The sequence below is a fragment of the Bacillus rossius genome, chromosome 1, assembly GCF_032445375.1.
Source record: "Bacillus rossius redtenbacheri isolate Brsri chromosome 1, Brsri_v3, whole genome shotgun sequence".
Lineage (NCBI taxonomy): Eukaryota > Metazoa > Arthropoda > Insecta > Phasmatodea > Bacillidae > Bacillus > Bacillus rossius.
Window position 1 is genome coordinate 358,049,911 of NC_086330.1, and position 12,202 is coordinate 358,062,112.

A 12,202-nucleotide genomic window follows, 5' to 3' on the forward strand; every position below is an offset into this window, starting at 1 on the left:
ATATTAAAATGGACAGTATATATGAATAGCCAGTCAGAGCTAATGTAGGAAATGGGGTGAAAAATTCCATAAGCTGTTCTGCCAAGTACTATGGATTTTTCCATAGTTATCACTGATTAAGACGTCCAGATACGGAACTACGGAAAATAATTTATAAATTGCGGAAACAGAGAAACATCATGATAAATCTGAATTATCGTATGTATCAGCGTTTTGTACAATAAATATCACTAGTTCATGAAATAAGAAGATAAACATTTTGTAAATTTCTTCATATGAATATATATCCTGAAGAATATTTTAGCTTTTTAAATATTATGTTGTTTCCAAATATGTATTATTTAAATTATTAATGGATGGATCAACTCATTAATGTAAAGGAGTGAAAGTTAATTAAATGCTGAGTAGAGTATCTCTCAAAATGTTTATCACGTTGGTTTTAACACGTGTTTTAATGATGTATAAACGTGATTACTGATGGATGTATGTAAATGGAATTGGGCAGCACTGCATAAGACAGATGAACAGAGAGTTTAGTTAAAATGTATAAGGCATCGAGTGGGGAAAGAGAAAGGAGGGCAGTACAACACAGGGTAGAAAGAGAAGCAGCCCGGAATCAGGAAGGGCAACCCCAAAAAGTTTTTAGACAGACAAGAATGGAAAGGGATACAAATTTTCTGGTTAGGATGACGATAGGTGAATGGAATTGCTTGGATGAGAAAGTGTGTTAGCTAGGAATGTGGTACAGCTTGGAAGGAAGGTAAGAAAAAGTAACGCGGACTGCTTGCCACCGTTTTTGTGCCCAACAGCAACAGGATTCAATTCAAAAGAATTCAATCAATACTAATATATTGCAGATATTTGTCTTCTTTTCACTATACCACTATAAAGAACAAAATTAAAAATATATAAAAAAAAAATATCAAATACAGTATGGATTCATTTATGCAACATTTTGTATTATCCAACGTCGTTATGTAGGCAGAGTAGATCAAATATCCTCCCTATTATCCAAATTGTTTTTCTTATCTGGTGTTTTGCCGGCGCATTTTATGTTGGATGAGTGAAACTTTAATGAAGTAACAAATTTATTTTATAGGTAACATATTATGCCCATAACATAGAAAATATATTATAAATTATAGTTTGTTGTATGCCGCTGATTATAGCAAAAAAGATGACAGATTTAATCTGATTCATGTAGTTTTTGTACATACTCAGCATCATACCTTAGCATTCAAAATATCAAATATCTGCTGAAAAGACACCTTGAGACTGTCGATAAAGGCACGCGAGTCTTGGTGAGGCAGGTAGGAAGTGGCGACAGCACCTAGCATGTCATCCAGTATTGTGTAGGCCACGCCGAACCCATCCTTCACAACCGGGCCAAAATTCCCCGCCATCACCGCCTTGGATGAGAGCGTCGACGTCGAGAGCACGTTGTAGTTGATTGCTTTGAAGGCGGGGTCCGTGTACAGCGCCGGGAGCTGCCCCCCGTTCCTCTCTGCGAGGATCCGCAGAGCGAACAGGTGGCGGTCGAAGCCTTGCCCCATCGCCGCCTCCTTGGTGAGGGTAGCGTGCACCTGCGAGCACTTCTTGAGCATGGCCTTGAGCGTGGCGTTGCTGGGCTTGTCAGCGCTGTTGAGGGCGTCGCAGAACTCGGTGGTCGCCGAGGTGCACGGCCGGATGGTCTCTGTGCGGCCGTGCCTGAACGCCGCTGTGCTGCAAGACTCGTAGGTAGACACGTACTTCCCGTGCAGCCGGTGGAAGGCAGCCTGGAACCCCAGCTGCATGATGGAGTCCGGGCTCACCTGGTTCTGCTTGCAGATCCTTCTGTCGTATTCCTCGTACTTGACGAAGTCGATGCGCAGGCTGTCGCAAGTTGCCCTGTACTTCTTCCTCGCGTCCAGGATAGCCCGCTTGCTCGTTTCGTCCAGGCTGAACTGCAGCCGTCTGACGAGGTTTGCCGGGTCACCTCCTGAGGTCTGCGTACCGGTGTGAACCCGAGGATTGGCGGTGCTGTCTTTGTGAATGTCTTGGATGTATCGCAAGACTGCAACCCCATCACCCCAGGAGTGCTCGAAATTAACGGCAGACGTCCCATCACCGGCGACACACAGAGAGAAAGTTTTATCAAACCATCTGTTTGTACCGTCGCCGTGCAAGAAATTTTGGAGCATTAGGTGGATGTTTTCTCCGATTGTTAAATCATCAAGAATGAGGCAAAATATGCTGGAGTCGATCATGGACAAGTTTTCAGAGTTACCAGTGTCAGCTAAATGTTTTCTGACTTGAGCCCAAGTGTCTCTCTGCTCAGTTGTAAGGATACCAATAGGATATTCTGCAGCTGGTGACGTATCATCAATGATATATTTCATACTTGCTAATAAATCACTTGGTGGCAAAATATTACCGTTCTTGTCAAGAACACTGACAGTGTATAAATTACCTTTCTTCATAACAAGAATATGTGACCCAGTACTGGACCTGAATATTCTATCCTTCCCAATCTCTGGGATTCTTGTGGCATTAAACAAACCTGTGTACTGTGACATGTCCAGAGGATATGCATTGAAAAGATAAGCGCCGTACCAAGAAACAGAAGGCGGTAGCATGCGGGTCACTGTGTAAAATAGAGGAGTGTCACTCTTTTTAGGGTTTAAATGAAAAACTTCTGGCTTCAGGATTCCAGCTTGTAGTGATTTCATGAATCTCAATGATGATATGAGCATGTTTGTTGCGCGGATTAGTTGTGTGTTGTACTCGGGTCGAGATTCGTTAACAAAAATTATGGCTGGGTTGTAGTTGATGGGAAGAGGTGCTCTGTCCCTCAAGTACATGTCGAACCACGACTCGCATATGTAGCTTGTGTGTTTGTTCTTAGCATCCCAGTCTTTAAGCTGCTCCTGAAGAGACTTGCCTTCCACTTCGCAAAATCTTGTGACGTACTGCTTTGTTTGTTTAAACTCATTCTCCTTCAGCAAAGGCATTTGAGCGGCCAAGTAGCGTTTACAAGTGTCTTCGAGCTTTGGTATAGGAAGACGGGGCAAAGATTTTTGAAAATGCATAGTAGGTACTTTACTACGCTGAATGAACTGGTAATCGTCATTTTTTTGAGTGCTTTTCCACCTGCAACTGTGAATGACTGAAAATGAACTCTTTAATTTTCTAAACTTAAATACCACTTGAGATGAATACATCTCCAGTTACTTGTTACTTGAGTTGGGTATTCAGTAATATCCTTCAAATTTCACCATTAACACACATTATCAGTCTATGAAGTGGATCAGAATTAATAGGTTAAGTAGCAAACACGCGATAGTGGTGTTTAAAACCAATTACCTTACAATACACTTTTGTTTCTCTTGTAATATTTTAATCATCACGAATAACTTCACACTAATATATACTTTAAGTTTTTAGTTTTTAAATGTCATTATCAGTGTTTAAACGTTTAAAGCATTGAGGCTGTGTTTATACACTTTAGGTAACAATGAAAAAACTAACTGTTATTATGCGATGCAATTATTGGGTCAGATATTTGTCAGCAGGGAAGGGCTTGGAATTTTTTTTAAGATATACAATTCTCAGAGACAAAATTAAGATTAACAGCCAACAGTAGAGAGAAATTAACGGTATTAATTTTATACTCCAATCACCAATGAAGGCTAAAGGTTGGTGAACATGAAAGGCAATCAAAGCGCATGGAAATGCAAAATTAAACCCTAAAATCATGTAATCAAGAGGTGTTGTCCGCAAGTACCTGTGTACCTATTGTGATTACGTGTCATGTTGGGACGTGTGAACGGGTTTTATGTATGCGAGAAACTTTCAGATGTAATTCATTAACAAATCATGGCCTGGAGAATTATTCAAAGCCATTAAGTCAACATGCCTTAGTAAGTCTACACCTGACATATCTGTAAGACTGTCGGCACAATGTTGTTGTATTTTTTTTTTATATTTACTTATTAAATGAAGTCATTTTATCAACGTACATTCTTAAAATCAATTTAAATAAAAAAACTCAATTAGTAAATCATGTGATAAAATGTATATAATGCTTACATTTATGCACTGTTAATGTAGCTAGGTACTAGGTATAGGTACTACTTAAAATATTGAATTTTAAGATCATCTCTGTTATAAAATATAGCCAGTCTGCCCAACATATTCAAAGAAGAATACCAACTTACTAGAATTAAAATATACAATATTTATTTTTAATGTTACCAAATTACTAAATGGGTATAATATGGTTAAACTTTTCTTTGTCACCTATTTGTGGTCAGTGAAACTACTCTATAACTCGGTCACCCTCTCAACTTTTTCCCTCATCCTTATGGGCAGCCTAAATGTTTCATCAAGTGGTGTTGATAACTGAATTAAGTGGGGGTTGTACAGAGTAACGAATAGTACATGCAATTTAAAGATTAGCTTTCAACACTACACAGTATGCAATTTTATCCAATGACCACATAAGTAACTGCATTTATGTCTTTAATTTTGCAGTTTGAATAAAATTGTCCCACGATCAACTAAGTACTTTTAAAATCTATTTCAAAACAAAAAGTTTGGCCTTTTTACTTTTATAATTTATATGAAACATGCCAAGGTTACACTTGTTCAGGAATTTATTTGTTCATGTATTAGCTTTACATTATGAATCTGACATGGTCATGTGAGACAGTTAGGGGTGATGAGTTAGAATGGAGCATCAATGGAATGGATTGGTGGGGAAGAATTGGAGTGACCCAAGAATACCCACGTTTCACTGCAATGACCACCACGTTTTCCACATGCGGGAAATCCGGATTCGACACCGTTGGCATTTGAACCCTAATTACCCTGTTGAGAGGCAGGTAGTCCGATCACACAACAACCATGTCCCCACCACACAACTACCGTAACCAGTGGCCCTAGTCTTTGTGGGGACCCTGTGGCTATTTACTTTTATAGAGGCCCTCCCCTGGAAAATTTAAAAAATTTACTCTCTCAAACAATTTCAACTCAACCTGGAACTCTCTAATTTTGGAAATGTTTTTGCTATTTTATCTTAGGATATTTTAATATTCTTTCTTGATGAATTATTCTTTGGTCAGTTTTGTAAATGCTCAAGATCAATTTTCCTGTATAATCACACCATCACACGTGGCAATAAAATCTTTCGAAGTTTTTCTAATAAGAAATCATGAATTGAAATAATATTGACCAGCTAAGTTATAAGATCATAAAGATTTAACTTTACTTTTTCAATTAATATCCATATTTTTAACAGAACACTAGCCAAACAAAAATAAATAAAAATTGGAAAGCACTGGTACGGAGCCCAGGGCGACTGCCCAGCTTACCTTGCCCTGGAGCCGCCCCTGACCGTAGCCCCTAGAATGTGCCATTGGAAAAGGACTCACGTGGGGACATATTGTGTGCATTCGACAAGTCTACTATCATCTCTTTTCTCCAAGTAGTTTGAAACATTTTGGGCTAAAAGATAAGTGGTTGTAAAAACAATATCCATAATGTAGTCAGCATGTACTGAAACCTGGATTTCAGTAAAGATACAAACCAAAGAACAATGAAGATTTAATTACTATAAAGATGCTAACAACTAAGAAAGCTACAACGATAGCACGGACCAACACTTCTTCAATGGCAAGTGGTGAATGTACAAAAAATTTTAATTTTAATTTATTACCGCCCCATCCCTTGGTGACTGGTTCTCAGATTAGTAAAATGCAGATTTTTGAAAACTTTCAGCATAACTAGATGACAGTGTCTGTGATTTTTTTTTTCAGTGTTGTATTACAGTAAGTAGCGATTGGGCTAGTTTATTCTTCATGCTTCAGCAAATGAGCATGTCTTCTCTAGCTCAGTTAGTGCTGATTGCACTAGAGGTTTCACGCGAAGAAAATTTTTTAATTCCTGAATGACATTTGTTTCGTAGTTTTGATTGTATTTTATTCCGAACTAAATGAAAGAATAACACCCTGATGGTAACTTAAGTATTGAGCAAAGCCGTGTTAATAGTAGTGTAAGTTTTGTTTTATTCATGTGTTAAACTATAAATATATATATATATATATTCAATTTCCTTACCCCCCTTCCCCCTCCCCCAAAAACTATTTTCTTTTATCTACTACTGGTGAAGTACACCCGTCAACTTCCCTTGCCGGGTCAAACCAATAGTAACACTTTAGTAAGTTTGGAAGAAGGACGGTTGCTCATTGAGTCAAATACCTCCTCAGGATGTGCAGCATTGTCATCCTTGATGTAGCGGGCCTTGTGGTCTGAGTGCGGTAGGTACAGAGCTCCTGAGCAACATGCCCACACACAGTCCCAGGCCACGGGCTGTTGTTCCTTACCTCCAAGTTGGATTAACAGATGATGGTTTTATGGTGGTAAACAGCTGAGTTTGAAATTACCAGACAATCCGTTCGATGATAGTTGTTGGTGGACTGAGCGAGTGTCAAATTTTTGGGAGGGGTGAGTTAAATGAAGGAGATTCAAATGTAATCGCTGTCTTAGCCAGTGTGTCTTTATAGCCAGTGTTTTCAACTTGCTAGTAAGTGGCTTTGCAAGCATGTAACTCGCTCAACGTAATGACACCCTTACGTACAGTATAGACTGCACTTGACTGGACAATGGAGAGGATGTGATATTTCCCAATGAAGTGTAGTAACTTAATTTCAGATTATTTTTTTCTGTTAGTATGCCAGTGATAATAGCTTCAATCAGGGGACATTCTAGATTATTGTGAATTTGGACCCTTAAAAAAAAAGTGCAAGAATAAACGTAGCTTTCATGTATCAAATTTTTTTTTATTGCTGAGTTTAATATCTTGACCGTAATGGGATCATTAGAGATGGAAATATATTCCATGAGATGAAGTGTTACAAATCTGCAATGACGTATTTTTGCTAATTTTTGATGACCTGTTCAGACTGCAACATAGTTCGGAGTTATCTGCAAGCGACAGGTGCATGTGATGGTTTCTCTTATCAGCATTAAGTAGGTTGGCTTTGTGGCAGCCAGCAGATTGTACTTTTTCTTTTTGTAGAACAAACGTGTGTCACCAATCACAAAAGGCCGTTAGTGGTAAAACACTGTTTGTCACAGAGATAACAGCCCAACGTGTTGTCTGCATAATGAAGCTATCAGGGCTGGATAATGTAAATAAGTCGGTGCTGACTGGCATGTTATTTCCACTGCTCTCCACTTCTGTAAGCCTGTTCGACGAAACTGTGACTCAAAACCCTGATAGTAAACAGGGTTGTCCAAGTTGTAATGAAATGGTGATGCCTGGTCTTGTGCAGGCCTGTTCCCATTGAAAAAAAAAAAAAAGTAATTTGGCAGTCAAAGTAAAATGATGTTTAATTGAGCGTGTTTATCATTAAATATGCTTTGATTCTGATGTAACTGACATAAAGTGATAATTACGATAGTAAACAATTCCGTTGTGTTCAATTACGAAACTCATATTTTACACATGGATTAGACATTCGTACAGATACTGCTCGAGGACCACGTAATGCCTGCGTACCTCTTATTGGACAACTCTGGTGTAGTGGCTGTAACACCAAGTGTGTGTCTGCTGAGTCGTAAGGATGCCAACAGGATATCGGGGTCCAGGGTTGGATATAGTGTTGGATGTAAACCCCCGTAGTGCATAAGGTGATAAAAGACCACTGCAGAATCATCTTACCTAGTTCACTCTGATCATTCAACCCCACCATTTACTGGGGATCTCACCTATTCCCTGGTTTTATCAACACCACTTTATGGAAATGAAGTGCTGTTTATATATTGTTACCTATATATGTGACCCTAATTGTTATTTTTTGTTAATTCCTGATACGTTATTGAACGTAATAATCAGGGGCGTAACAACTAAATTTCCAAAGGGGGGGCAATATACCTTTTTATAAAGAATCATCGATCCCCCCTATTGAAGCGGGGGGTCCGGGAAAATTTGTATTTCAAGGTGGAAAATGGTGCTATTTAAGCAGTTTTATTATCTAAAAATTGATTACACAGCACTTTTTTTGCCCCCACTTCAAGGTTTCAGAAGGGGGGGGGGGGGGCAAAATACCCTTGCCCCCCCCTGTTGTTGCGCCCCTGGTAATAATTAATATTTAATCAAGGTTTTGAAAAATATTTTATATTTATGTTTTACATAGTGCAATGAAGATGGCTTTAAAGACGACTTCAATTGTAAGACTATCTAAAATGAAATGTAACCTTTAACATAAGTACCTATATCATGAGTATAGCACATAGTTTTTTTAGTAGGTCTATATTAAGGATGAGTTTTTATTGGTGTCTGACCAGCAGGGAGTATAATTACTTAAAAAAAAAAAAAAAAAAAAAAAAAAATATATATATATATATATATATTAAATATGGTTTCCTTCTGCAGATTCTGATTTCTCTCAACAATTTTGCAGACCAAAATTATTTTGAAAGGTGTTCTTTGATATCTCAATTGTATAGTTTGTCAAACACTAATATACAAAGTTTTTTGAAGCAATAGTTGTAACAAAGTGTTTAATTATATATTCTTTATCACTTAAAACCATATATTTTTTAAAATTTTTTATGAGTTAGAGTGATCTTTCTGAATTAAAACTTGAAAATAATTCATTGTTTCTGAAGTGAACAAAATTGCATTAAAAGTTTATGTTCTTGCTTGTTATTGTGTATTTTCTTAAAAAAAAATTAAATACATAATTTTTTTTTTCAGAGACCCCTGGGGTGACACTATTTATTGATCTCATAAAGTGAAGTTCAGCAGGGAAAGAAAATTATGTATTTGCTGTGGCGCAGTGCTAAAGCGGTCTGCTGTGGGGGAAGAGAGCTCACGTTGTAACAAGAGTTGTCGATAATGCCTGGTCTGGGAACGTGACATCCTAGAGCCTTCACATCCCAAACCTCTTCTCACAGTTAAGGTAAGAGTTAGTGTGTGCTTCGAGTCCTTCTGACGGTCTTTACGTGTGATAGGGCTGCAGGCACGCAGGCTTGTAACGCTACGAACGACAGAACTGAGCTTCCATTCCGACCTCAAATCATTACTTTTTTTTTTTTTGGAAACAGATGCCACTCAGAAATTTTAAACACTTCTAAACCTAATTGTGTCCTTCACTTTTTTTGAGGCTCTGCACACCATTTGGCAATCCAGTTAACCTCAGTACTTGGAATCTAATAATTCTGTCTTTCCTGTCAACAACCCCCTCTTTCTCCAAAGGAAATGTAAATTTTTTTTTAAACTTATAGATATTTTTTAATACATAACCCAAAATATATTCAAACTTTCTCTAAGAAAGCTTAAAAATGTATTATTCTATGAAAATAAAAGTTAGGGATATCACTTTGCAAAAGTAAAATAATATATGAAGTATCTATTCACTTTGTAACCTAAGAGCCCTCTCCCCCATCCCCTTCCCAACCTCCCCCTTTCTGCTTCTCCATCCCATCATACCCCTCCCCCCTCATACCCCTCCCCCCTCATACCCCTCCCCCCTCATACCCCTCCCCCCTCATACCCCTCCTCCCTCATACCCCGCCCCCCTCATAACCCACCCCCCTCATAACACCCCCCCCCCCTCATACCCTTCCCCTTATATCCCCTCCCCTCTCCTCATACCCCTCCGCCCTCCTCATACCCCTCCGCCCTTATACCCCTCCGCCCTCATATCCCCTCCCCCTCATCCCTACCCTGCTCATACCCCTCCCCTCATATCCCCTCCCCTCATATCCCCTCCCCTCTCCTTATACCCCTCCCCTCATACAACCTCCCCTCCTCACAGTTGTTTTTTTTTTTTGGAACTGCCCCTTGTTTTCTGTGTTGTGTTGGGGGGAGAGAGCAGTGAACAGTAGTTTACTAGCAGGAGCCCCTGTGTGCACCACTTGCAGCGGTGGTCGCGATGAAGCTGCTCCGCCAGGTGGGCTGGGGCAAGGCCCTGGGGCTGCTGCTCGCCGTGTGGCTGCTGGTGATCGTGCTGGCCGCGTCGCCGGCGTTCCGCCTGCCCGGCGTCCAGGAGCCGGACTCCGCCGCCACCAGCCAGCGGCTCGCCAAGGCCTTCCGCGACCTCGACGCCCTCAAGAGGCAGAACCTGGAGCTCAAGAGCCTCGTCGCCAGCATGAAGCTGGGGTAACCCACCAGTGCCGAGGCTTCTTTGCTGAGGGGGCTGCAATTTTCTAGCGTTACGAAAATCCCGATTGCATGATGGGAATAGTTAGGTACGTGGTGGGGGAACCGGGAGAGGAGGGGAATAGTTAGGTATGTGGTGGGGGAACCGGTAGAGAAGACGGCAGGGAAGAGGTAGTAATGATGCATCATACTTGCATACTTGCCCAATAGCATAATCTAGCACTAGCACCTCAAAGAAAGAGAATAATTATGTTTCCTATACCTAATAATGTAATAAGCAAGACGTTTCACTTATGTCGCGTGTGGACTCCAAGCACACATTTTTAATTTTAATTTTTTTGGGCTATTTTTAAAATTTTAACTCAATGTTTGAATTTGTTGTTTGGCTACAAATATTTTGAACAGATATTCACTTGGTGTAATATCATGGGTGTAAACAATCGTGCGATCGATAATACTTACGAAGATCCATGGTATTGAACAAATTGAATATCTGTTGAAAATATTTGTGGCAGAACAACAAATGCAAAGTATATTGAATTAAAATATTAGAAATAGCCCTTGAATAAATGTAATGATGAAAAAATCAACGTGACGTGTGAGACCGAACCTTATGTCTCTGCCCCACTCGTTTACTTGTCATTACTTTCATTTGGTATGCGTTTTTCTCTCCAAATACACCTCATCACTTTATACAGCCCATGAATTCCTACTTCTCCTGCTGTTCTTATCATTTTGTACTGTTAATTCATCCATCCCTTGAGCTTTGCCATTCTTCATCCTTTTCAGTGCTTCCTCTACATCATTCCATATGATATCCTCATCATCCAACTCTACTATATACTGTACTTCCTGTACATCTGTTTCTTCTTCCTTCTCATTTCTGTCTGGGTTCAGCAGCTTTTCAAAATAATCACCCTACACTGTCGGTTTCTTGTTTTCCATCTCCACCATTTGTCCTTATTCATTTATCATTTTAACTGTCTGACCTTTTTCTTTCCTCCTACTCCGTGCTTGGCTGGTATAATGGTTTCTTATTTCCTTCCACATCCTTTTCTAGCATATCTGTCCATTTTTGCAGCCATTTCTTTCTTACCTCTTGTTCCAATTTTTTTTTGCTTTTCTCTTCTTTTCCTTATACTCCTTTTCTGTATTGAAATACTTGCTTTTCAACCATCTTCTGAAGGCCTTGTTGTGCTCCTTCAATGCTTCTCTCACCCTCTCCTTCTACTGTGGTTTTTCCTACCATTTCTTCTTATTGCTTGTTCTTCCACACACCACCTGTGCAGCTCCTATCAGACTTTTTTTTTAAATATCTCCCATTCCTTCTTGACACATTGCATTTCATCTCTGTTAAAGTCATCCTTATCTTCCTCACATATTTTGTGTCTCTCCTCTTCCTCATTCATTTTCCACGTCCTTATTCTCTTCTCGTGTTGGGTTACATCCTTTCTGCAAGTCTAGACCTGTAAATCTGCTACCAGTAACCTGAGGTCCCGACCATTTGCCACACTTGGTATCACTTCGATGTTTTTAGTTTGCTATTCCACATCTTTTCCCAGCAGGAAGTAGTCTACGACAAATTGATGTTCACCATCCCAATTCTAGCTCATTATCTTGTGTGTGTGTGTGTCTCATTTTCCTTAACTAGCTGTTCCCAACCTTAATTCCAGTTCTTTCTCATAGTTCCAGCAATTTCTTACCTTCGTTGTTTCGTTCTCCCCACCCTTTGCTTCCAAACACTATACACTATACGTATGACTCTGATTATATACGTACGCTAATTTTGCAGTGATGCGTCCTTGGGGCAGGAGCAGAAGGAAGCCATGTATGTGGACCTGCAGGAGAAGTTGAAGAAAGCGGAGATGATGTTTGATCACAGTCCTGCCGCGGAGAAGCACAGCGTAGCTATTGGTTAGTTTTTCCGTGACTGCCTGACTTTAGTGAGGCTTCTGCTAGATGAATCAAGGGCAAACTCAGGTTGAAAGAAAAGTAATTTCTTGTATTGTAGGGTTTATTTTTCTTTCATTCTGTTCTATTTATTTATTTATTTAT

At 39.6% G+C, this 12,202-nt stretch overlaps 2 protein-coding genes across 2 annotated transcripts in view; one reads left to right on the top strand and one right to left on the bottom strand.

The window, feature by feature from the left end:
- Positions 1 to 927: 927 nt before the first annotated feature.
- Positions 928 to 3,497, bottom strand: LOC134528286 (carnitine O-palmitoyltransferase 2, mitochondrial). Its single transcript, XM_063361781.1, has one exon. The coding sequence runs from the start codon at positions 3,198 to 3,200 to the stop codon at positions 1,224 to 1,226; it is 1,977 nt and encodes a 658-aa protein (XP_063217851.1). The 5' UTR covers positions 3,201 to 3,497; the 3' UTR covers positions 928 to 1,223.
- Positions 3,498 to 3,684: 187 nt separating this feature from the next.
- The window catches only part of LOC134528289 (alpha-(1,6)-fucosyltransferase), a 40,898-nt gene continuing 32,380 nt past the window's right edge, over positions 3,685 to 12,202 (top strand). The window contains exons 1-4 of the mRNA XM_063361783.1: positions 3,685 to 3,899; positions 8,741 to 8,945; positions 9,910 to 10,147; positions 11,940 to 12,061. Coding sequence (XP_063217853.1) covers positions 9,921 to 10,147; positions 11,940 to 12,061 — 349 coding nt within the window. The 5' untranslated portion in view covers positions 3,685 to 3,899; positions 8,741 to 8,945; positions 9,910 to 9,920. The remainder of the gene's footprint in view (positions 3,900 to 8,740; positions 8,946 to 9,909; positions 10,148 to 11,939; positions 12,062 to 12,202) is intronic.